This window comes from Idiotropiscis lumnitzeri, chromosome 19, assembly GCF_059441095.1.
Source record: "Idiotropiscis lumnitzeri isolate Australia: NSW breed Sydney's pygmy pipehorse chromosome 19, RoL_Ilum_1.0, whole genome shotgun sequence".
Taxonomy (NCBI): domain Eukaryota; kingdom Metazoa; phylum Chordata; class Actinopteri; order Syngnathiformes; family Syngnathidae; genus Idiotropiscis; species Idiotropiscis lumnitzeri.
The window spans coordinates 13,890,378-13,914,999 of record NC_142409.1 but is presented as its reverse complement, the minus strand read 5'-3'; the positions used below and the strand labels follow the sequence as shown (position 1 = coordinate 13,914,999).

The 24,622-nt window shown below is 49.0% G+C and overlaps 3 protein-coding genes across 11 annotated transcripts in view; all 3 read left to right on the top strand.

Annotated features, from left to right (window-relative positions):
- Positions 1-10,349, top strand: part of LOC148318733 (receptor-type tyrosine-protein phosphatase mu-like) — a 31,662-nt gene extending 21,313 nt beyond the window's left edge. For 3 of the 5 annotated variants that reach the window (XM_088282629.1, XM_088282634.1, XM_088282632.1), the window contains 19 exons: positions 413-531; positions 621-689; positions 839-865; positions 2,345-2,356; positions 3,577-3,764; positions 4,443-4,530; positions 4,812-4,888; positions 5,286-5,322; positions 5,411-5,508; positions 6,182-6,298; positions 6,379-6,533; positions 6,707-6,842; positions 6,906-7,055; positions 7,434-7,607; positions 7,725-7,856; positions 8,167-8,292; positions 8,469-8,626; positions 9,286-9,421; positions 9,508-10,349. In XM_088282629.1, the coding sequence (XP_088138755.1) occupies positions 413-531; positions 621-689; positions 839-865; positions 2,345-2,356; positions 3,577-3,764; positions 4,443-4,530; positions 4,812-4,888; positions 5,286-5,322; positions 5,411-5,508; positions 6,182-6,298; positions 6,379-6,533; positions 6,707-6,842; positions 6,906-7,055; positions 7,434-7,607; positions 7,725-7,856; positions 8,167-8,292; positions 8,469-8,626; positions 9,286-9,421; positions 9,508-9,561 (2,053 nt within the window). In that variant the 3' untranslated portion in view covers positions 9,562-10,349. The remainder of the gene's footprint in view (positions 1-412; positions 532-620; positions 690-838; positions 866-2,344; positions 2,357-3,576; positions 3,765-4,442; positions 4,531-4,811; positions 4,889-5,285; positions 5,323-5,410; positions 5,509-6,181; positions 6,299-6,378; positions 6,534-6,706; positions 6,843-6,905; positions 7,056-7,433; positions 7,608-7,724; positions 7,857-8,166; positions 8,293-8,468; positions 8,627-9,285; positions 9,422-9,507) is intronic. The other 2 variants (XM_088282631.1, XM_088282633.1) reach the window with 1 other exon arrangement.
- Positions 10,350-10,576: 227 nt separating this feature from the next.
- Positions 10,577-12,599, top strand: xrcc2 (X-ray repair complementing 2). 5 transcript variants are annotated; one of them, XM_088283222.1, is made up of 6 exons: positions 10,577-10,672; positions 10,798-10,879; positions 11,357-11,392; positions 11,464-11,628; positions 11,889-12,159; positions 12,240-12,599. In XM_088283222.1, exons 1-6 carry the CDS (start codon positions 10,580-10,582, stop codon positions 12,505-12,507), a joined length of 915 nt encoding a protein of 304 aa, XP_088139348.1. In that variant the 5' UTR covers positions 10,577-10,579; the 3' UTR covers positions 12,508-12,599. The 5 variants fall into 5 exon arrangements, with proteins under 5 accessions (XP_088139348.1, XP_088139350.1, XP_088139347.1 ...); XM_088283224.1 differs by having other exon boundaries at positions 11,464-11,634; positions 12,282-12,599; XM_088283221.1 differs by having other exon boundaries at positions 11,464-11,634.
- A 930-nt stretch (positions 12,600-13,529) lies between these two features.
- On the top strand, positions 13,530-24,404 carry LOC148318731 (uncharacterized). Its single transcript, XM_088282694.1, has 16 exons — positions 13,530-13,903; positions 15,010-15,177; positions 15,519-15,604; positions 16,399-16,729; positions 16,804-16,983; positions 17,680-17,705; positions 17,779-17,868; positions 17,965-18,074; positions 18,335-18,485; positions 19,406-19,574; positions 19,654-19,768; positions 19,840-20,003; positions 20,416-23,305; positions 23,469-23,792; positions 23,862-23,957; positions 24,027-24,404. Exons 2-16 carry the CDS (start codon positions 15,011-15,013, stop codon positions 24,402-24,404), a joined length of 5,277 nt encoding a protein of 1,758 aa, XP_088138820.1. The 5' UTR covers positions 13,530-13,903; position 15,010.
- Positions 24,405-24,622: the final 218 nt, after the last annotated feature.

Sequence of the window (24,622 nt, the reverse complement as noted above, 5' to 3'; positions counted from 1 at the left end):
GGGCGCGCGCACACGCGCACACGCGCACACGCATCCACACAGGTCTTTTCATTTTAAAAGCAGCTTTTCATACCACCAGATATATATTTATATTTGACTGTTACCATTTCCATCTTCGGGTCAGAGTCTCAAAGTGTGTGTGGGTGCGTGTGTGTGCGTGTGTGTGCCTCAAAGTGAATCAGACAAATGGATGTTTTTATTTGCACGCTTGGAGTAGAAAGAAAAAAAATTCACGAAGCTTTTAAAGTAGACTTGAAGGATGTTTTTTTTCACATTTCCAATACGCGCACACGCACGCACGCACACGCACACACACACAAATAAATAGAGATGAGCAGATGAACCAATGTGGATAGGATCCACGTATCTGCGTGGACTGAGCTGTGTGGCATTTTTTTTTTTGTGCCGGCAGGAAGTTGGTGAAGAAGAGGAAGGAAACGCTCAGCTCCAGACAGGAAATGACTCTCATGGTCAACAATTCTCAGCACACAACAATGGTGGACACGCACGCACACACTCTCAATGGACACAGTGAGTGTCGTGCACACACACACACACACACCCCCACACGAACACAGCCCGGCAATAGTGTGTGTGTGTGTGTGCGTGTGTGTGCACAGCGGGGTCATCTGCATCCTCTTTCACCATGAAGACGAACAGCAGCACAATTCCAACGTCCTTTTACGCAGGTGACAATTGCGTTCGTCATCAACGTTCACGTTAGTCAATCATTCATCCGTTCATATTTCTATTCAACGTTGAATGATATTTCCATGCTTGTGACTGCAATTAATCAATACTTCTTACTTCTACTTGTGTGTGTCTGTGCTTCCGGCAGACGCGTCCGTGCCGACCGCCATTTTAGGTGAGACGTCATTTTTTTTGTTTCCTCTCGTCTTCCCTGTAGGACAGGACGCAAACGGACAGGAAGTAAACAAGTCAGACAGGAAGTGTTGATCTTGTGGCTTGCCTCCCTCCCTGCTTGCTGCTCTACATGGAATACTTTTTTCTTTCTTTCTTTCATGAAATGCATTTTGCTTCTTGACTGGCAAACGCCATCCGCTTGTGCGTCACTCCATCCTGCATCCACGACCTTTGTGAACTCCGACCTGTGCATGGATGCGCGCTCACGTGGCCGCCAAATTTATCGTGCGACACTTCGCCGTCTTGCGCTGATACGAGCGCGTACGCTCGTTATTTGGACATGTGGGCAATTTTTATTATTTTTTTTTTCAGTCGCTTTGTGCGTCACATTCCAGGCATGACCAATCAAGCTACGCTAAATCCATTTGCACAATTGTGTACATTCCTTGAAAATGTTGCTCTACCACATTTTGGCTCTATATTTTTTATTGTATTTGTAGCCATTTGATTGTTTTTTTTTGCATTTAAAACGTGTTTTTTTTTTCTATACCGTAATCCCACGTTTTTTTTTTTTTTTTTTAATCATTACCAATTTTTTATTTGGATTTTTTTACGTCCCTACCGAACGGCACTTTTGAATAACGTTCTAAGAAGCAAAGATGCTGCGTCATCACAGCCAATCAGCTCACAGGATCAAGCCACCCGTGCGCTCATTGGTTGACCTCGCGGCCCGGAACCAATCACGCGTCTTGCACGAGTACCCGTGGCGACGTAACGTACAAGTCATATCCGGGAAGCAGCGCGTCTTTTCCGCAATATTTTTACATTTTTTAATTGATTTAGTTTTTTAATGAATATGTTCCGCAAAGCACTGAAGCCGCAAAAAGTGGTGAGGTGTTACTGTATAGAAATAGAAAAAAAGTGTCCACTAAAATTGCCATTCATTTCATTTGACGAAAATTCTAACATCGGAATGTGTTCCATTATCGGGGTAGTAAATGACCAATTTTTGGGTATCAATTTTTAGTCTAAATTAACTTTCACATGGGAAGATAAATGATGCTAACGCTACCTGGGATGCTGAGGCTCAGAGGCTAATGGCGCGTTTAGCTTCAGCGAGTAAGAACAATGTCGACCATGTAGTCCACCAGATAAAAATGCCAATGATTCATGATTTGGAAGCCATTGGCGTCAAATCACTAGAAAAGAACTAACTCTCGTGGTCCATGTAAGAAAATGGCGAATCGAGTAGCAGCCTGGTTGGTTTGCTCAGATGATTTGGATTAGCTAGTCTCCTCGGGTTAGCCTGTTGCTCGTTGACTTGCGAGCAAGCTAAAGGGCTGGAAGACGACGCTTCCTGTCGGGCTGATGCTAGCGTTGTGTTAGCGCTGGGCTAGCTTGTGTGTAAGCTAAGGCTGAAGTTGTTTCTTAAACCTTGTCTCCTCTTTCTCCTCTTCTTGTCATCTTTGGTGTATAAAAGTTCCCATTCATGGTAAGTTGATGCATTTGGAGCACGGAGGGGGGGGGGCTTGTTGGGGGTGTCACCGCCTCAGCGCATGGAGCCACGCCCACCCTCTGTGATGTCATCCAGCCCATCTCCTGCACTCCATTGGTCACCATTGGTGTGTATGTTTTGTCATGCGTCACGCCGTCGTATTCATTTCATCGCCTTTGCCCCGCCCCTTTGCCATGATTGGTTGGGTCGGGAGCAGTGCAGCCAATGAGAGCAGAGAGCTTAGTGAATCACGCGCCTTCTGAGGTTTGTCTGCTGCAAGCAACGCAACTCTTTTCACCCACGAGCGGAATTCGAGACCACGACTGACGATTTACGGAGCCCGATCGGTCCCGGATGGCTTTCGCGTCTCCGACTTGACAACTGCTTGATCTGGACCAGTCGTGGTTTTGGTTCAGTGCTCAGTGATCAGAACCTCGACTTTAGCTGGTCTTTTCATGGATCGGATTCAGTCATTTGTTCTGGACCAGAACTGGATCTGAACCAGAAAAAGTATCAGAACCAGCCGTAAATCTGGTTCAGTAAATAAAGCGAAAAAATGGAGAATTGCCGTGTGAAAAGAGTTGATGGATATGACGGGCTCTGCGTTCATGTGAGCTAAAGGGCGAGTTTGCAGTTTGCAGTTTTCAAGTCGTCTTGGCGAATGAACGCTGTTGGATTTTGACAAAATAACTGCACAAGCCACCAGTGCTAAGCTGGCATTAGCGCTGTGAGCTAGCTGATGCTAGCCCTGGCGGCTCCGTCGCTGCCATGACTTGTTTGTTACTCCAGCACGGAAAGTTCTCATTGAAAACTCCAAAAGAATGAATTTGGAAATCTTTCAGCTGCCTGAGCTCCTCTTCAAAGCATTTTTCGCCATTTGTATTCCACATGCCGCTATTCCAACTTAGTTTCAGCAAAGCTCCTCAAGCCCATGCTAACAGGTCAGCACAATGGTGCGAGATGAGATGAGACGAGAGTGCGCATGATTGACACCTCGTGGTCTCAAATTGCTTGATCTGACTCGGGTGCTGTGGTCTCTTGGGGGGGGGGGGGAGTTCAACTGCAAACTCCTCCATTGATGTCATGTGATGTCTTGTGTGCGTATAAGATGTGGTGGTCCTGATCCTGGTCCTTGTCCAGGTGCCATATGTGTAATTTGCTGCTGTTGTCGCGTCGCTTGACATTTGCTGACGTGTTTTGTGTTTTTTGCCGCGCAGACGAGCTGAGCAGTGAGACCAGCAGCCTGGTCCAGAACCACCTGAAGCAGCGCGAGGGGGATCGCGAGCCGCCCCCCTACCACCCAGACCCGGCCCAGATGCACCCAGCCATCCGTGTGGCCGACCTGCTGCAGCACATCACGCAGATGAAGTGCGCCGAGGGCTACGGCTTCAAGGAGGAGTACGAGGTGGGTGCGTGCGTGTCTGCGAGGTGCCGCCGATGACTCGTGCAGCAAACGCGCACAAGTTGCCTTTGTGTTCATGACGACGTTAACGATCAGGATTGTCATCATGCACCTTAATTGTGGTTTTCAATGATGATGGTGATGATGATGTTGTTGTGCTTCTCTTTTACTAATTCATCCGATTGGACAGCTGAATGAGGTAAGAAAGTGAACATCTGGTCAAGCACACGTTTGTTCCTCACGACACAATCATCCTCTCACAATGTTTGATTCATGGCGCCTCAAATTCATGCGCTCACCGCCAAATGGATGTTTATGACATAGTTGACAAGCGTGACGGGCGCGAGAGGCACGAGAAGCGCTTCTCCTTAGCAAGGCCATTCTTAAATCTTAAGTTCCGAGCACGTGCCGACGTCGGCGTAACGGCACCACCTACAGTTTGAAGACAGAACAGCGAGCTTTAGCTTTAGCACGTCAGGCACGCACACAGACTGAGTGAGTGGAAGTGCGGACTAAAGAAAGGAAAATGAAAAGAGTTGAAGGAAAAATCTTGTTTTTCGGATTTCAGCATCTTTTGCACGCACAATTTGGCATCTTCAATTTAGCGAGATGAGTCAATGTTCCGACACTGGACTTGCTTGTCTTGACGGATGGCTTCATTTGTTGTGTTTGTGTCCTCAGAGTTTCTTGGAGGGCCAGTCGGCACCTTGGGACTCGGCCAAGAAGGACGAAAATCGAATGAAAAATCGCTACGGAAACATCATCGCCTGTACGTTGTCATATTTTTGGATCGGGAAAATATCACTTCTAATTTTGTGCTTTAGAAAAACAATCTGAAGAAAATTTGATAATATTAACAGTTTTGTGCCGCTCCTTCTAATGTGTCCGTCTTGGCCACTGGGGGGCAGAATAGTGTCAAAAGTTGGATGACAAAAAAAGTCGGCTGTATGACGCTTCATTTTGCAAAATATATCTCAGGGCACCACCGTGCTGACGTGTGTGTGTGCGTGTGCGTGTGTGTTTCGCGCGTGTGCGTGTTTCGTGTGCTAGACGACCATTCTCGTGTGCGTCTACAGCCCCAAGATGGAGAGAAGGGCTCTGATTACATCAACGCCAGCTATGTCGACGTAAGTAACTCACCCACACACACGCACGCAGTCCTCAAGCGCACGTAGCATGGCGACAACTTTCGACGTGGACTCACTCGGTTGGATTTCAACGTTGGTTCAAGCAAACGCGCGTGCACACACACACACACACACACACACCCTCAATAAATAGTTGGTTGCCTTTAAAGGTCAATACAAAAGATGGCGGCCCTCTGTTTCCATGGCAACAGTGGTCATCCTGGATGCAAGTGGTGTTGACTGAGTAAACAAACACAAAAGTCAATGTGTGTGTGTGTGCACACGTCAGTTTTTTTTGCTACGACGACATCCTAACAAAACAAGTGGAAACTCCAAAGTGACAGCTGTCAATCAAGTGAGGAAGTTGATTGCTCGTTTCTTTTGTCTCGTTTTTCAGGGTTACCACCGACCCAACCACTACATCGCCACGCAAGGTGCACAGCTGCTCTTGCCACATCCTCAAGTGTCATCACAACAGCCCGTATGTTGCCTTACGTCTGCGTCTGCGTGTGTGTGTTGCAGGGCCCATGCAAGAGACCATGTACGACTTCTGGCGAATGGTGTGGCAGGAGAACACAGCTGCCATCGTCATGGTAACCAACCTGGTGGAGGTGGGGCGGGTAAGCAATACACACACACGTGCACAACACAGAGTGTGTGAGTGTGTGTCTGCGCAAGGACTCCTTTCCCCAGAATGCATCTGTGACAACATGACTTTTGTAACAGCGCCCCCTGTTGTGTTGTGACTTGAACTTCAAGTCACAACTTTGCATTACTTGAAGTGATTCTCTTCCACACGCGCACACACACACACACACATCTCGTTGAGTGTCCGTCGTATTTGGTTGCCAAGGTGATGTACACAGCAATATTGATCTCGAATACATTTTGTGACTGCATGTTCATGACGGTTTTTGGTCACGGAAGGTTTTTGGATACATTCAAGATTCAAGATCAAGTCGTCTCCACCGTAAAACACGACTGCAGCAAATTCGCTCGTCTTCCTCCGCTTAGGTATCAAGCAAATTAAAAAAAAAAAAAAAAAAGCAACTTAAAATATTGACAGCTGAATACTGGAAGAAAAAGCAAGTACTTAAGAAAGCTCTCCGAAAAGTCTATTTGAGTTTGTCCGCCTTTCTGCCAAAAGGAAGAAAAAAAAAAAAAGGTGGAATGTGCGAAGATGCCAACCTTCACCGGTTCAAGAATTACGCAACGTTCAAGCGCACGCGATTCCAAAAGACCAACGGTGGCATTTTTTACTTTTGATGCTGGTTGTGTTGCATTTGCGCGCAGGTGAAGTGTTGCAAGTACTGGCCCGACGACAGCGACATCTTCGGCGACGTTTCTGTCACGCTGATGGAGACGCAGCTGCTCTCCGAGTACGTCGTCCGAACCTTCGCCGTGGAGAAGGTCGGTGACGCGGTCGAGTCGTCGTTTGGCCTCCGGGGGGTCGCGACCCCGACGGCTAACGGGCCGCGCTTGGGTTGCAGAGGGGCGTGGCCGAGATTCGGGAGATCCGCCAGTTCCACTTCACGGGCTGGCCCGACCACGGCGTCCCGCTGCACGCCACCGGACTGCTCGGCTTCATACGCCGCGTCAAGGCCAAGACGCCGCCCGCCGCCGGGCCCACCGTGGTTCACTGCAGGTCTGATCCTCGTCTTTGTCTTCCTCTTCCTCATCTTCTGCGTGTCCGGCAAGGCTGTCCGATTTGGCCGTCTGCGTACGACTCGGCCTCAGACTTGCGTAACTTGCGCAGTCACCTCAGCGGCACGCAAGCTGAATGAGGCGTGTGCGTGTGCGCGTGCGTGTGCGTGACAGCGCGGGCGCCGGGCGAACGGGCTGCTTCATGGTCATCGACATCATGCTGGACATGGCGGAGCGCGAGGGCGTCGTCGACATCTACAACTGCGTACGTGAGCTGCGAGCGCGACGCGTCAACATGGTGCAGACCGAGGTAAGTGCACGTGCACGTGCACGTCATGTCATCAGCGGGTGACGCGGCACCCTGCGCCCACAGGAACAGTACGTCTTCATCCACGACGCCATCTTGGAGGCGTGTCTGTGCGGCGACACGTCCGTCCCGGCCAATCAACTGCGTTCCGTCTACTACGATATGAACCGACTGGACCCGCAGACCAACTCGAGTCCCATCAAGGAGGAGTTCCGGGTAAGCGCGCACGCACGTACGTGAAATGTTCCAATAATCTGATCCTAAAAGGCCTGACTATCTTTTCAAAAGTCAATTTCAACATTTCTCACGTTTCCTGTAAAGTTGTTGACTCTCACGACAAGGAAGTTGAAAAGCGACACTCTTGACCTTTGCTTCATCTTTCGTCTCGTTTTACGGCTTTGTAACTTTTTTTTTTTTATCTTAATCTTCTCGTGGCAAACTTTGCCAGGAGCAGCTCGGCAAAGCGGACGAGCCACCGCGCTCGCGGCGCCTGTCGAAATGATGAAAAAAAAATGGCCCGTTGCCAATTGTCTCAGCAACTTGACGACAGCTCGTTGCAGCAAAAGTTCACAAAAGTGTGCGCCTGTGCGTCAGACGTTGAACATGGTGACGCCGACGTTGCGGGTGGAGGACTGCAGCATCGCGCTTCTGCCGCGCAACCACGACAAGAACCGCTGCATGGACGTGCTCCCTCCCGACCGCTGCCTGCCGTTCCTCATCACGATGGACGGCGAGAGCTCCAACTACGTCAACGCCGCGCTCATGGACGTACGTGTGCCGCCGACGCCGCTCAGCTTCGTTTGCCGAACGACATCGGCGAGGGCCACAACTCGGCGGCGGCGGCGGCGGCGACGGGCGAGCCTAACCGGCTTTTGTGTTTCTCAGAGCTACAAGCAGCCGTCGGCCTTCATCGTGACGCAGCATCCTCTTCCCAACACCGTCAAGGACTTCTGGCGCCTGGTCCTCGACTACCACTGCACCGCCGTCGTCATGCTCAACGACGTGGACCCTGCGCAGGTCAGCGCACGAGCACGTGATGACATCAACTCGTCAACTTTTTTACCTTTAATAAATAAATCGTAAATGATCCGCTTGTCATATCAAATCCAATGCGTGGCGCCGTTTCCGTTTGATTGCCACCGATTGGCGCATGTCCATGCACATACGCGTCAGCCGCGTGGCCTTCACATTCCCGCACGGAAACTCACCTCTCACGAAATGCTTTCGAGCTCTTCTCGGCAAGAACACGTTTCCTCGAAGATATCATTCGGTGAGCTCGCCTTTAATGCTTCAAACTGGTTTCAATTTGTTCCCGCTTGTGCTACAGCTATGTCCTCAGTACTGGCCCGAGAACGGCGTCCATCGTTTGGGCTCGCTGCAGGTGGAGTTCGTGTCGGCCGATCTGGAGGAGGACGTCATCAGTCGCATCTTCCGGATCTACAACAGCACCAGGGTGCGTGTGTGTGTGTGCGTGTGTGCGGGGGTGTGCGTGTGTGCGTGTGTGCGTGTGTGTGTGTGGGTGTGTGCGTGTGTGTGTGTGTGTGTGTGCGCCACTTCTTCTTCGCCTTTTTCCCACTCGTGCACGCTGTTCTCATGAGAGCGTTTCATTTGCTCACCGTGCCCCCGCAGCCGCAGGACGGCTACCGCATGGTCCAGCAGTTCCAGTTCTTGGGCTGGCCGCGGTACAGGGACACGCCGGTCAACAAGCGCTCCTTCCTCAAGCTGCTCTACTTGGTGGACAAATGGCAAGACCACGCCGGAGACGGACGCACGCTCGTGCACTGCCTGTACGTCCGCCACACACACACACACACCACATTCATTGGCTGCACAAACAGCGAGCACATTTTTTAGCGAAGGCTGTACTCGAACTTACGGAGGCGTCTTGAGATACGAGTGACCCCGCTTGGTGTGTTGCTTTCACTTGCGAGCGCTTTTTGGTGGCAGTGAACTCAACTGACTTGAGTCCCTCCAAGGAAGAACAAAATGTGAAGTCTAAATGGAGGCAAGATGCCATCCGGCATTTTTCAAACAAAATGAACTGTCCAGTCATTTCATGGATTTGTTTTCTTCTTCCCGTCAACAAACACGCGGGGGACACTTGTACATGTTTCTGTCTGCAAATTAGGCGTCCGTCCGTGACGGCCTGACAGAATGGTCCGCCTCTTGTGCTAATGCTAAATCAGATTTAAGTTGCAGCTTTACAACACTCAGTCGTGCATTTTTGAACACGAACGACACTGAAATGTCAACTTCAATGGAGAAAGTTTTTTTTGAGTTACCAGCGTTTTGAACTAGAGGCGAACCATTACAACTCGTATCTCAAGGTCACCACTGCACTGCAGCAGGAACCTGCTGTTTCAATATAACTGTGAGTTTGGCTCCATCTCCTGGTGAAAGTTGAAAATGCGCTTTCAACACCACCCCTCCCCAAACCCCCTCTTAGGAATGGCGGCGGGCGCAGTGGCGTGTTCTGCAGTGTCAACATCGTGTGCGACATGTTACGACAGCAGCGCTCTCTTGATATTTTTCATGCCGTCAAAACGCTGAGAAACAACAAACCCAATATGGTGGAACTCTTGGTAATGCGCACGCACGCACGCACGCACGCACGCGTGTGGCTGGTCGACTTTGAGCTCATTTCTACTGTTTCTTGTTTTGTTGACAGGAACAATACAAGTTTTGTTATGAAGTGGCTTTGGAGTATTTATCCTCCACATAGAGTGAGAACAAGGCTGCATCCTTGTTCCCTTTATCTTCCTCAGCCTCATTCTCACCCTCCTCTTCATCAGCCTTCATGCTGGACACATCCAGGAAGCCGAAAACAACGAGCACAGCTACTGACGATGGATAAAGTGGACGACATGTTTTTTTGCACTGTCTTGCTCGAACGATGTCTCACTCACACGCGCGCACACACACATTTGCACACGCTACGCGCACACACGCGTGTTTTTGTGGAAACGTTTGTGGTTTGTATCTTTACTTCTGAGTGGAGCATCCATTCAAAGACTGTCCCAAAGTTGAGTTGCGCTGCTTCCTGTTTGTCACGTGATGATGATGATGATGATGACGGCAATGAAGTCACCTTCATGTGGTTTTATCCACATTACGCGCGCACGTACACACACACGCAATTTCTCCCATTGTATTTTATTCTTTATAAGAACTTGAATGTTGTGTGCGAGCGTGTGCATATGCGTGCGTGATGAGGGCACATTGGTGAGTCGTAAGCACATTGTATTAAAAAGGTCAAAAGTGTTCCACGTAGGACATAAGCGCGTAGCTTTTGGATTTGTGGCGGCCGGGTGGGCGTTGCCAGAGACTGCGAGTTGTGACGCTTGATATTTTGTACATAGAAGCGCGACAAAGCCACTATTTATTCTTTCTTGTTGTCCTCGTGAAGCATGCAGACACGTCTGGTGCTGATGTTAAATGTATTTATTGAAGAGTTGTATTTGTGTCGTTTGGTTCATAGTTACCTCAAATAAACAAGTCAAAATGTTCAAACGCTGCCTCATGCCTACTTTGTCTTCCAGACCACCACGTGGTATCCTGCCAAACTAAACATAACGGCTTCATAGAGGTGTAAATCCCCGGGAATAAAAATTACTAAAATTTTTTTCAAAATTCAACCTCTACTTGGCGTTTTTTCACTTTTCGCGAGGGTTTTGGTCCCAATCAACCATGAAAAATGAGAATAATGTATTTCTCTTGACTTTAGTCCGGGTGATGGCGGTATGCACCATTATCTGCTTTGTTTGCAGCCCAATGAGCACCACCGAAGAAGAAAAGCAGGAAATAACGTTAATATGACTGAAAGTGGCGCGCAGGTGAGGCAGTGAAACGTTCTCGATTCTTGTCAATCTGGTTTTTTTCACCCCTACTTGACAGCATTCGTTCGCATTCATGGCGAGGGCCGTCTATATCAAGCATCTCCCTCCGTGTTCGCTTGCAGCTGTTCGCCCGTCTTGATGGCCGCCAAAGTGTTCGTTACATCGAGCCTCGTCTCTTTCCACCTCACGCAGGACTCGAACCCGGTCAGTCAACTTTACAAGCGCTCACGTCAAAGGTTTTTTTAATTGTTTGCTTTTTTTTTTTTTTTTTTTGGCGATTGTGGGGTCCAAACGTTTCTTTAAAATTGACTATATAAACCTACAAACATTTATGCAGACAAATCGTAACAATGTGCATTAACAATAATTATGACACAACAAAGACCATAATTAAAAGTAGCAAGCAACATGTGAAAACATGTCAGAACTTAAGTCATGTGATGTATAACGTTACTGAACTTCACAAGGCGACAACCCAAAAAGTCAATGCTTCTTGTTTATTAATAAATTTGGATGCCAAAAACCTTTATCCGTTCATGTTTTCAGGCCTCTCAACACACCGATCCGACGCCGGCACGTCATTGAGGCGTCTTTTATGCCGTGACACATCCAATATGGCGGCATCAGTGTAGCATTCAGCAGACCGTGAAGCATGCGCCAATGTTTGTGTCCTGGTTTCAGGGGCGGTGGTGGAGCTGTGCGGGACGGAAGGCACGGGTGAGTTGAAGCCACAGAAAGCGGCCTGCCTTCTGCGGTGCTCTCTCATGACGCTGGCGTGCGCCGTGCAGGTAAGACGGAGCTGCTCTACCACTTCCTGTGCCGCGCCGTGCTCCCCGCCGACGCCGGCGGCCTGCAGCTGGAGGTGCTCTTTGTCGACAACGATTACAGTCTGGACGTGTTGAGGCTCGTCAGCATCCTAGACGCCAAGCTTGCCACGGCCGCTGCTACTACCGGTACCGGTACATGCCCTGGCCCGTGTCGGGCAGCATGTCACTGCGTGTGCGTGAGCGAGAACAAGCTGACTTTTGTGTTTGTGTGTCCCTCACTCCTGTCACTCTCTTTCTCGCTCGTAAAACCCTTCCTCACTGTGTGTCAACTCATTTCTTCTCTGTGTCTCTCGCCCCCAAATATTCTCTGTCTCACTCGCTCTCTTTCCTTCCCCCCCCCACCCTAATAATCCACACCCCCAAATTTGTGCCCCCCTCCCTCCCAGCCGGGTCATCCAGTTGTCCACAGCAGCCCGAGTGCCGCGTGCGCGCATGCCTGTCCCGCCTGCTGGTGGCCCACTGCAGCTCTTCACGGCAGCTGCTGGTCACGCTGCACGCGCTGGAGACTCGCCTGGCAGCTCACCTCGGCCCAGCGCTCATCGTCCTGGACAGCGCTTCTGCGTTCTATTGGCTGGACCGTGGCGAGGGCGGGGCCAGCGTAGCCAAGCAGGAAGAGAAGCTGAGCAAATGTTCACAGCTCTTGAGAGCTCTGCTCAGGTGGGCGTGCCTTTCGTTTTTGCTGTTTTGTTTTGCAGAATGTTGTTGAAGTTGTTGTTATTCTGGCAACTGTCCGTTAGGGATTACCGGATCTGCGTGTTTGCTTCCTGCCACACCAACAGGAGACGTTGCGCCCACGCTTCCTCCTCCTCTTTCTCTCACCTGTGTCGCCCCTGGCAACAGCTGGTCACTCACCGCATGTTGTGCTCCAGACAGAAAGTTGCTTCAGCCGGAGGCGACACCAGAGGTCACATGTTCACCGTGCACTGCACGTACTCATCGTCCAGGAACAAAGCTTACAGAAGTTGCTCCTTCCGCGTCTGTGACGGCGGCCTGGAATTTGTCTGATGCTCCTGCTCCTCCTCCGACCATTGCATGTCCTATGTGAAATACTGGAGAGAATCAAATCCATCTTTCAATAAATAAAGCATTGGCGCAACTCTTGGTGTTTACCTCGTCAGCGAGTCATTTGATCAGCCGGTCCAGAACATGCGTGTCAAATATTTGGCTCGAAAGGAGAATTCTTTGCCCGCCGTCGATTAGAACCTCAAGAACAGGTAAACTGCAACGTTTGTGTGTTGTTGATCATTTAGTCGCTAGACAGTGAAAACAAATCGATGCAGATGAAAGATTATAATTGCGAAATATCAACAGCTTGATTTCAAAAGTGTGCGAGCGCTGCCACAACTTGGATGTCAAACATTGACGAGGCCACTTGAGATGAGTCGCCAGAGGTCAGGATTTCCAGGTGTTGAAAATAAGTTAGTCACTCTGAAACAATTAAGAATTATTTGATACAACTTTCACAAATGGAACAGGAGCAAAACACTAATTATCAAATACCATAAAATTACAAAATCGCTGATTGATACTGTTGAAATTGCTTTCGGTTTTGCTAAGAAACCTCATACATGATTTGCAACAAGCGAATAATCGATAAAAGTGACATTTGAATAAGTCGGCCGGCTCTTAGCTCCAGAACATGCGTTTTAGTTCCCAGACGGCACGTTCGCTTCAACAGCATCTGCAAGCAAACGGTCACATTTGGAGATCCCGTCTGGACCCTCAAGAGTCAGCCCGTAATTCTTTAAAATCCAATTCAGTCCAGATCCTCAGACTTCACAAAGATCCAGTCCGGATCTTTGTCAATTGAGTGTAGGTACTGGCGTCTTTAGTCCGGATCCTCGTGAGTTGAACTCCGGTGCGGGACTTGAGGTCTGATGACACGCACCAAATCACCACGAGCAGATCCGTGCGCGGGGTCAGATGCACTTTGACACGATACAAGCAAACCCGGAGACGGCTACTCAAGAGTGTATGCATTCGTCTATTTACGGTCTCACACATTCAGACAGACAGACGAAGGCAGCCAGACGTGCTTGTCGCGAGGCGGCCTCGACGTGTGCCTCGGCGGGGCCGGACTTGTCCGGGGGCGGCCCTACTTTACTGGGTGCCGCTGACAGGCGGGCGGGGCGGTGCTGCGGTCGCTCAAACATGGCCTCCATGATGGAGCCTCGACTGCAACTTTAACGTTTTCCTTCCTTCATCTTGCTCGATTCGCCCGCCGAAAGCCAAACGCGACTTAGTGCGGAGCAAACGAGCGGCGATGCGGCCGGCTACTTGCTGCGACTGCAGCGGCAAATGCGCGCTGGCGCTCGGACAACTTGTGTGTCAACACATCGCTTGAGCTTTTTGAGCTTGGCAGCAAGCTGGAGAGCAAAAGAACGACAACTGCATCCGATCTGTAAGCCGAAGACGCTTCGCTGGCTTCTCTCGCTTTTGTTGCCTCGGAGTCGCTGGCGCTTGTGAGACTTTGGTCTTGTTTGGACGAAACTGAACCCGAGCGGCATCCTGAATGTGACGGCAAGGGCTAGCTGTGCTAACGTTAGCTGATGCTAACACAAGTGATCAGTCAACTGGGCGGTTCGACGAGCAAAATGCTAATGCTAACATGAGTGTTGACACGTTTCGCTGCCTTTCGGTCACAGTTTAAGTCCAACAAATACTAAATGCCACTTTTGGCCCTTTCGAGTACATCTTGTTGGCAAAAGGCGTTTCGTGAGCTCACGAATGTTACCTGGCTAACATGAACAATTACTCCAGATCGTCATTATCGTCATCGTCATTATCATCATCTCTCTTCTTTTCTCGGCTCAACAGCTTTGGCAAAAGTCTCACATTGTCTTAGTCGAATGTCGTGGACGTTTCGGACCAAAAATCAATGCGAGGTGAAAAGAAGTTCACAAGATGAGACGCAGTCGTATGAATTTAAACCAAAAAGTCAAAAAAGCGTTGAAATAGTGTCCAGCGAGCAGCAGAAGACAATTAGTGAGACATCATCTTTCTTACCAATGAAAACACTTGAGCATCTTTCTCCAAAAGGTTTTGCTGGAACTTGTGGACGTCTAAACTTCCCGAAAATGTCTGCAAAATCTTTGTTGTGATTTGGCAAGAAGCAAATGATTTCGAACATATTAATTGTTTACTCATTCACTGCCAACCCAAGTAAAACGAATAAGCTTTTTGGCTTCCATACCGTCAATGGCAGTTCATGTGTCAATCACTCACCAACGTCTTGGCATCTTTACTTTAGACAGTTGCTGAGGAGTCAATTAAGATTTCCTTTTTGAGGTTAGGGAGTCGTGAATTTGCCAACTCCTGACGATTCCCTCAAAATTCTATTTGTGGTTAGAATGACCGCTTCATGAGGACATTACTCGCACTCACGACATACTTGCGGTGCATACACAGATGAATCATAATGACGCTTGTGAACATGCTTGCTGCCCAGGAAGTTCGTCAAGCAGGAAGCCGAAATGAATTAACGTTGTCGTTCATGTTTTGATGCAGAATGCCCTCAGAGGACAGAAGAACGCCTCCGCCGCTCACTCGGGCCGGACGCAAAGCCGCCGCGTCGGAGAAGCGGCCTCGTGGTCGACCTCGCAAAGATGCCGTAGGCAACCGTGCTGCGCCTCCTCCTCCTCCTCCTCCTCCTCCTTCACCCAAATCCAGAAAGAAGTAAGTGTGATGAGCCAGGCAGGCTGGTAATTGTCACTCGTGTGTGTTTCCACGCTCCATCATGTCGCTTTCGGGCCACGTGGTGGTCTTGTCATTTCTCCTCATTTATCGTGTCTACCGCGGACGCCTGCTATTTGTGGGGAATATTGACCGGGCAGAACCATAAATAGCCCAAATTTTGATTTTGATTGCGTAGATGGGGAAAAAAATGCAACCTCGATAATTTTGTGCAGCGGCAGGTTTGGTCATCGTCACTCAAGTGTGTTTGTGTGCGCGTGCGTGTACCCGTGTGTGTGTGTGTGTGTGTGTCTGGGCGCGTGCGTGCATGCGTGTGTGTGCAGGGGGAGGACTCGAGGCCAAGCCCAAGTGGAGGATGAAGAGGGTGTGGACACAACGGATAAAACGGCCCCTCTTCCAAAGACGGCAGGTGAGGATGCGGACCATCATGATTATTATTATCCGATCCGCCCGTTGCTCGCCCGCTCCTTCCTCCGTTCACTCGCAAACAAGACCTCAAGCTACTTGAAATCGTCCCACTCGGGGCAAATCTCATCCCGAACTGAAGAAGGTACTCCACTCTTTTGTCAATGAGGACCATGCTCTTAGATTTGCCGGTGCTGATTTTCACGCTCAACGCTCACGGCTTGAGGAAGCCTTCAGGCTTCAGGGACAACATCATCTGCAAAAAGCAGACATGTACGGTAATACTGAGACCACCAAATCAAGCCCTTCAATACCTTGGCAAGCGTGTATAAATTCTGCTCATAAGAGTTTGTGACAAAGAGCAGCCTTGGCGGAGTCCAACCCTCACTGAAAACAAATTAGACTTACTGCGGGCAATGCGGACTTGGTCTGGTCTCTCACCTAGGACCTGTTTGTCATGGGTGACAAGTCCCAGACAACTTAGCTCCTAGGATTTGCTGTCTTCAACTTTGGGTTAACACAATCTTGTCCTTAAACATGATGAAGCTCTTTGTCTGCTTCATCACCGTCAACGACTTGCAGTTGTTGGTGGTGCGCCGTGGTGTAGGGGAAAAAAAAAAAGAGAGAGAAAGCCCAAGTTAGTGCAATGCTGGTCACGTAAGAACAGTTCATGATGCGAGATGCTTGAAATGTTTTCAGACTCAACATGAGGCTGAGGTGCTTCCCTCCAAATTTGATGAGCAGGAACATCTCAGATGAGGAGGAGGCAGGTGTTAATTTTAGCTGATTTGTCAGCAGATGTGAAAACTGGACGCCGTGGCTCCGCCTCCCGGAGGAGAGCCAACTTGGACCTCGCCTCCACCATCCCCGAAACCCCCTCTTGCGACCCCCCCGTTCCTTTGGCCCCGCCCCTGGCATCGATTGCAGAGGAGGAGCCGCCGCCCCCTCCTCCACACAGCCCCGCCCCCTGCCCGAGCGCCGAGATGGGCGATGCCAGTCTGCCCTCGAGCCCTGCGCGGTCGCCCCACCTGCGCCTGGAGGACGATGATGCGCCATCGCCACTCTTACGACGCTCCATGTCAGAAGACTCTGGCTCGCCCACGCCCAGCCTGGGACACACCGAAAGACGGTGAGTGCCGCCGCTCACGCGTGTGCCTGTGCATCGCAAGTGTCCTTCCTCAAAGTGCTCGTGTCGTTTGTCAGCCTGCAGCAGTGTGCCTTCTGTTACCGTGGCGAGCGGCCCCCTCTGGGCCAAGGCCCGCTGGTGGTGTTCGGACCCACGCCGGGATATGTGCCGCTCCACGTCCTCAGCCGCAGAACCTCCTCGGACCGCGACGGCGATTGTCACGACCACTTCTACGCGTGTGGCCACGCCGTGCACACGTGAGTCGCAAAAGAAATGGTTTTTTTTTGTTGTTTTTGTTAAAGTAACGTTTCCATTTTTAATGTTTTTTTTTTTGTTATCTAAATTTTCAGAAAAAGATGCTCTTTGTTTGTTATTTTGTGAGAATGTTTTGTTTCTCCTGAGAGCAAACAAGTTTCCAAACTGTTCTGTCAGTCATTTGTCATTTGCAACAACTTACAGAGAATGTTCATTGGAAAAACGGTACAATATATAAAATCAATATAACCTTTGTAGAATTAAAAAAACAACCCCCAAAAATATGCTCTAAAATCCTACAGAACACTCAAATGCGTCAGCTCTTCTATTGCTTCTCTCAACAATAATGTTCCATTTGCGCCCTTTAAGCGTTTTAACGTCACAATCACGTTGCGACGTGTCGACTTGGACAACCTGTCAGGTTTTCTGTCACCTGCTCAGCTGTCTCGACAAGCGAGGCAAGGCGACCTTGATAAGATGTTTGCAGCTCGGAAGCTCACAACTCGCGTCAGAAACGATTCCCGCTCATCGATTCATCGTAAAAATGGCCGCCCCTCGTGTCTTTGACAATGTTGACTCTGACTGTTGACTTCATCATGTGCTTTCTTATCATACGCAAAACCTCTGATGTTGTCTCTTCGTGGAAAGTCAACCAGCAGTCCCAATAACTGCTCTTGTGCGTGCGTGTGTGTTTGCAGGAAGAGCAGCAGTCCAGCACAATGTGGTGAGTTTTGTTTTCCGTTTTGCTGTTGACCAACATAAGGTTGCAGTGTGATCAACGTTTTCTTGTTTCCCAGACGACGAGTCTTCCTTCCTGTTGCTGGAGCAGCTTGGAGCCATCGGACTTCCGCACGACATTGACGTCCAATCACTGTTTGACCCCACAGGTACGTTCCGCGCACGCGCGCTGACATTCATGGACATGCAAACACGCGCACACACTTGTGAGGTGAAGTGACTTTGCTGTGTGTGCGTGCATGCAGGTCAGTGCTGCGCTCACCTTCAGTGTGCGGCCTGGTCTGAGGGCGTTTGTCGCGGCGAGGGCCAGTCGCTTCTCTATGTGGACAAAGCCATCGACTCAGGAAGCACGCAGGTCAGTTGGCCAACAAAGTGCTGGACATGAAAGCAAACATCACGCAATAATACGAAACAAATCAAAATCGTGTAGAAATGATACTTTGTGTAATTGTTTTGAATCAAACTGTCAATCTATCTAAAAAGTCGACATGGACTGGTCTCCGCATTTTCGTAAGACCAAATCAGAATAAAGAAGAAAGACGAACAAAATGAACGCTAACAGGCGCATGTCGCCGCAGCAACTGTGAGTGTGTTTCAACTGCGTCTCTCGACCAGGTATGCGTGTTCTGCGGCGGTCTCGGAGCGTCGCTGCGTTGCCGAGAGGCGGGTTGTGGGCGGCCCTACCACTTCCCGTGTGCTGCTGCTGCGGGAGCTCATCAGGACTGGGAACGGAGACGCACACTGTGTCCAAGACACGGGCACACGGGTACGCACGCGACACGCGTGGCCGCCAGTGAAGTCACCAAATTGAACGAATTTGACGAAGACGCCACCTGACCTCGACTTGAACTTGATCGACATGACTTGATGAGTCGTCGCATAGGGAAATCTGACTTTTAATAGCCATCTGCCAGTTTTTTAGTAATGATTGTTTTTTTTTTTTTTTTGTGTATGCGTGTGTGTCACGTGTGCAAACTGCAGAGTGCAGACTGAGGCAAGCTCTCGTCATGAGATGAGATGACAACATGAGTCATGTTTTTGACAAAATGGGGATCAAGATAATGGCAACATGGAAAGTTTGTAACTCAAAAGCTAAGAGCCACAACGAGTACGACATCCAACTTCTTCCATCGCTAATGTCACAGTTTAGCTCAAACATCAACTAAACTTTGTGTTGGCTCATATGTTTAACTGAGAACATCGTTGCTAGTGCATACAATTGGAGTATGCGGGGTCAGGGCGAGGGATGTCGGGGGGTCATGACTCAGCAGTAGAGAGGTCGTCTTATTGTGTATGGCTTTGACCGTTGTGTCCGTGATTGAGAGGTGCTGCTGATGCTGCATCATCAGGTGGTGAACGACAAGATGCTTTGAGTGCAAACACGTGACACCAGTGGTAGCGGGTTGACCAGAACAAGCCAAAGCCAAAACCGCTTTGGGAATCGTCGTCGTGTATTTGTTTTTGTGCAGCTAAGTCAGTTCATGACTGAGCAAGACTGGACGTCAACGAGAATAAACTAAACCCAAGTGATGACAGGACTGAACCTTCTTGATTTTTTTTTTTTTTTCGATGGCTCGTACTTGACAACTTGCGCTTCTGCGACTTCCTCGCACCTCTGCATGACATCACACACTAGATCCATGTGGTGCTATGGTTATAGTTGTGCACGTGCCTCTTTGCTTTCAGAGTCTCGATTATGCGTGTCGTGCTCACGCGATGATGATGTCGGTCTGTTGATGTGCTGTTGCTGTGGCAACCAATACCATGCTCGATGCTTGTCCCCACCCCTGAATCCTTCCTCCCTCATCCGGGCCGGCTGGCAGTGTGCTCCATGTCGTGTGTGTCAGAGCTGCAGGTAACGCAAGCACGTGATGGCTAGCAACATTCGTCCACTCGTCAAGCGTAATCACCACAATTGTTTCCGTCTTCTTCAGGCTCCGTGACAACACATCGGTTTTGCTTGTGTGCGCTCGTTGCGATAAAGGTTACCATGCACACTGTCTGACTCCTCCACTGGACCGCATGCCTGACAGTAAATGGACCTGCCAGGTGACACTCGCGCACACACACACACACTGTAGTCAAACAGTGTAACGTTGGTGTTCCTGCTCTTCTCTCAGAACTGTCGGGTGTGTCTCCGCTGTGGCGTAAGATCGTCGGGTCACTGGGCCAATCACCCCTCCCTTTGTGTGTCATGTGACCCAGCTCTGCCTTGTGGCGTGTGTGGCCACATGGCTGACGTGTCCTCGCTGCAGGACTATGTGATGTGCATCTGCTGCTACAGGTACACAGTCAATAGAATTGAGGTGACACAAAACGCAAAACAACGTTACACCGAATATTTGTGGATTTTTTTTCCCTTCTCTATCCTTCACAATATGCGTTCATCCAGAAAAGGTATTTACAAAACATCGGCTGTAACCTGAAAAACAATCGGCAACATTATTCTAGATTTTTCGGACGGATGTGACGGACCGAACCAGCAACTGAATTATTCTGAATTGATGGGAGAAGTAATAGTTGAATGTGTTCGAAAATAATTTGCAATTTGCAGCTATTCTAAATCTTTTGAAGTCTTTGCGGCTGAGCTTGGTCCCGATCCCCCGCCGAGTTGGAGGAACACTCTTGCTTTCTAGGCGACTTGTGTGTGCTACTAACCAACTTGTGTTGTGTTTGCGTGTGTGTTTGTGTTGTAGGTGTGTTCACAGCCGCTGCGTTTCCGTCGAGGCAAACATCATCGCAAGCAAAAGTTATGTTTGCGCTGCCTGTCAGCCTCAGAGGGCAGAACTCACGTCAATCGCAGTCACCTTTCACAGTCCTGCCCGAGCCCTCCAACTCATTCCCACGCACGCCCCAGATGTTCATAGTCCGACGGAGGTTCTCCCCAGTAGGACGACTGCTGACAGCCCGGTCCAGCTCTCAAGTTCAGCGCAAGCTCAGACTTCAACTGAGTCGTACGAAAATCCACTAGCTTTTCCATCCTTTGCCACTGAGCTCCAGCAAAGTCCAACTCGGGCTCCTTCTAGCCCCGGAGAGCAAAGACTAAGTCTAGTCCTGTCTCCCTCTGACCCATCAGAGCTCCAGGAAAGTCCAGCGTCTTCACTGCTTAGCCCCACTGAGCTAAAACCAAGACCACAGTCATCTCCCTCTCATGCTACACAGCAAAGTCCAGAACAAATGCCTTCTTACCACAAATATCTTGGACTTAGTTTAGAACTGTCTCCCTCTGACCCCCCAGAGCGTCAACAAAATCCAGAGTCATCTTCTTTTAACCCCAAAGATCTTAGACTGAGTCCAACACAATCTCCACTTAACCCAGCAGATCTCCAGCAAAGTTCAGACCAATCTCTGTCTAACTCCACAAAGCTGAAACAAAATCTATTGGCATCGCCTGTAGACCTCACAATGTTGCCGCATAGTCCAACGCCATCTTCCTTGAACCACTCAGTGCTTCACCAAAGTCCTCCTTACAGTGCTGAGCCACAGGCTAGTCGAGAAGCATCTCCCTTTAACTCAACACAACTTAATGAAGGACCACCACCGCCATCGGCGCAGACAGACCTCCAACCTTTGAAGCCTCACCAAGCAGAGCTCCAATTAAGTCCTCTTTCTTCCTCTTCCAATGCTGCAATGCTCCAAAAAACTCCAGTCCTATGTCCTTCCGGTGCAACAGATCACCAGCAAAGTCCAATGCCATCTCCTTCTAACACGACAAATCTTCATCTAAGTCCATCACCATCTTCTTACAATGTCACAGAACTCCATCCAAGTCCAGTTCCATTTTCATCGGAGATCCAGCGAAGTCCAGTCCCATCTGTGTCTACTAACACTGAGCTACAGCAGAGTCCACTCCAATCTTCTAAAGTCACAGATTTCCAACAAAGCCCTACCTCTCCTTCTAAAGTCACAAAACTCCATCTATGTCAAGTCCCATCTTCATTAAAGTCCATGCAGGCGCAGCAAAGTCCAGTCTCATCTCTCTCTGATGTAAAGGATCTCCAATTAAGTCCAGTCCATTCTCCTTCGAATGTCGCTGAGTTCCAGCAAAGTCCAACACTATCTCCTTCTAGTCTGACAGAGCTCCAATTAATTCCAATCTCATCTACATCGACGCACACAGAGTCCCCACAAAGTCCAGTAACATCTCCTAACACAAAGGATCTCCGTCTAAATCCAACCACATCTCCTTCTAATGTCACGGCACACCATCCAATTCCCGGCTCATTTCCTAACTTCAAAGAGATCCAGCAATGTCTAACCGCATCTCCTTTTAAAATCATTGAGCTTCAGCAAATTCCAGTACGGTCTCCATCGAAGCCCACAGAGCTCCAGCAAAATCTAGTCACTTATCCTACCAATGTCACAGAACTCCGTCAAAGTCAACTCCCGCCTCATTCGAACATTACTGAGCTCCCGCAAAATCCAGCACCATTTTTTTCCAACGTCACAGAAATCCCACATAGGCCAACAGAGTCGCCTTCTAACATCCAAGACCTCCATCAAAGTCCAGCAACAACTTCTGACGTCACAGCGCTCCATGAAAGTCCAGCAACAACATGTTCTGACGTCACAGAGCTCCATCAAAGTCGAGAAACAACCTCGGACGTCACAGAGCTCCATCAAACCTCAGAAACAACTTCTAACATCACAGACCTCCATCAAAGTCCACCTACATCTCCTTCTAACATCACAAAGCTCCATCAAAGTCCAGAAACAACTTCTGACGTCACAGAGCTCCATCAAAGTCCAGAAACAACTTCTGACGTCACAGAGCTCCATCAAAGTCCAGAAAGAACTTCGGACGTCACAGTGGTCCATCAAAGTCCAGAAAGAACTTCGGACGTCACAGAGCTCCATCAAACCTCAGAAACAACTTCTAACATCACAGACCTCCATCAAAGTCCACCTACATCTCCTTCTAACATCACAAAGCTCCATCAAAGTCCAGAAACAACTTCTGACGTCACAGAGCTCCATCAAAGTCCAGAAACAACTTCTAACGTCACAGAGCTCCATCAAAGTCCAGCAACAACTTCTGACGTCACAGAGCTCCATCAAAGTCCAGAAATAACTTCTGACGTCACAGAGCTCCATCAAAGTCCAGAAACAACTTCTGACGTCACAGAGCTCCATCAAAGTCCAGAAACAACTTCTGACGTTACAGAGCTCCATCAAAGTCCAGAAACAACTTCTGACGTCACAGAGCTCCATCAAAGTCCAGCAACAACTTCTGACGTCACTGAGCTCCATCAAAGTCCAGCAACAACTTCTGACATCACTGAGCTCCATCAAAGTCCAAAAACAACTTCTAATGTCACAGAGCTCCATCAAAGTCCAAAAACAACTTCTAATGTCACAGAGCTCCATCAAAGTCCAAAAACAACTTCTGACGTCACAGAGCTCCATCAAAGTACAGCAACAACTTCTGACATCACAGAGCTCCATCAAAGTCCAGAAATAACTTCTGACGTCACAGAGCTCCATCAAAGTCCAGAAACAACTTCTGACGTCACAGAGCTCCATCAAAGTCCAGAAATAACTTCTGACGTCACAGAGCTCCATCAAAGTCCAGAAACAACTTCTGACGTCACAGAGCTCCATCAAAGTCCAGAAACAACTTCTGACGTTACAGAGCTCCATCAAAGTCCAGAAACAACTTCTGACGTCACAGAGCTCCATCAAAGTCCAGAAACAACTTCTGACGTTACAGAGCTCCATCAAAGTCCAGAAACAACTTCTGACGTCACAGAGCTCCATCAAAGTCCAGCAACAACTTCTGACGTCACTGAGCTCCATCAAAGTCCAGCAACAACTTCTGACATCACTGAGCTCCATCAAAGTCCAAAAACAACTTCTAATGTCACAGAGCTCCATCAAAGTCCAAAAACAACTTCTAATGTCACAGAGCTCCATCAAAGTCCAAAAACAACTTCTGACGTCACAGAGCTCCATCAAAGTACAGCAACAACTTCTGACATCACTGAGCTCCATCAAAGTCCAAAAACAACTTCTAATGTCACAGAGCTCCATCAAAGTCCAAAAACAACTTCTGACGTCACAGAGCTCCATCAAAGTCCAGCAACAACTTCTAATGTCACAGAGCTCCATCAAAGTCCAGCAATATCTCCTTCTGACGTCATAGAGCTCCATCAAAGTCCAGCAACATCTCCTTCTAAAGTCACAGAGCTCCATCAAAGTCCAGCAACATCTCCTTCTAAAGTCACAGAGCTCCATCAAAGTCCAGAAACAACTTCTAATGTCACAGAGCTCCATCAAAGTCCAGCAATATCTCCTTCTGACGTCATAGAGCTCCATCAAAGTCCAGCAACATCTCCTTCTAAAGTCACAGAGCTCCATCAAAGTCCAGAAACAACTTCTAATGTCACAGAGCTCCATCAAAGTCCCGCAACAACGTCTAATGTCACAGAGCTCCATCAAAGTCCAGAAACAACCTCTGACTCCACAGACCTCCATCAAAGTCCAGCAACAACCTCTAAGGTCACAGAGCTCCATCAAACTCCAGAAACAACTTCTGACGTCACAGAACTCCATCAAACTTCAGAAACATCTCCTTCGGACGTCACAGAGCTCCATCAAAGTCCAAAAACAACTTCTAACGTCACAGACCTCCATCAAAGTCCAGCAACATCTCCTTCTGACGTCACAGAGCTCCATCAAAGTCTAGCAACATCTTCTAATGTCACAGAGCTCCATCAAACTCCAACAACAACTACTAATGTCACAGAGCTCCATCAAAGTCCAGCAACAACTTATTCTGACGTCACAGAGCTCCATCAAACTCCAGCAACAACTTCTATCGTCACAGAGCTCCATCAAAGTCCAGAAAGAACTTCTGACGTCACAGACCTCCATCAAGCTCCTGCTACAACTTCTAACGTCACA

Excerpts from the sequence above, each read along its gene's own strand:
- xrcc2 (XM_088283220.1), top strand. The coding sequence starts at position 10,580 with ATGCACCATTATCTGCTTTGTTTGCAGCCCAATGAGCACCACCGAAGA. Across the intron at positions 10,673-10,797 it reads TGACTGAAAGTGGCGCGCAG|CTGTTCGCCCGTCTTGATGG; the intron begins GTGAGGCAGTGA and ends GTTCGCTTGCAG. Across the intron at positions 11,393-11,463 it reads GTGCGGGACGGAAGGCACGG|GTAAGACGGAGCTGCTCTAC; the intron begins GTGAGTTGAAGC and ends TGCGCCGTGCAG.
- LOC148318731 (XM_088282694.1), top strand. The coding sequence starts at position 15,011 with ATGCCCTCAGAGGACAGAAGAACGCCTCCGCCGCTCACTCGGGCCGGA. Across the intron at positions 15,605-16,398 it reads CCCTCTTCCAAAGACGGCAG|ATGTGAAAACTGGACGCCGT; the intron begins GTGAGGATGCGG and ends ATTTGTCAGCAG. Across the intron at positions 18,075-18,334 it reads TCGACTCAGGAAGCACGCAG|GTATGCGTGTTCTGCGGCGG; the intron begins GTCAGTTGGCCA and ends TCTCTCGACCAG.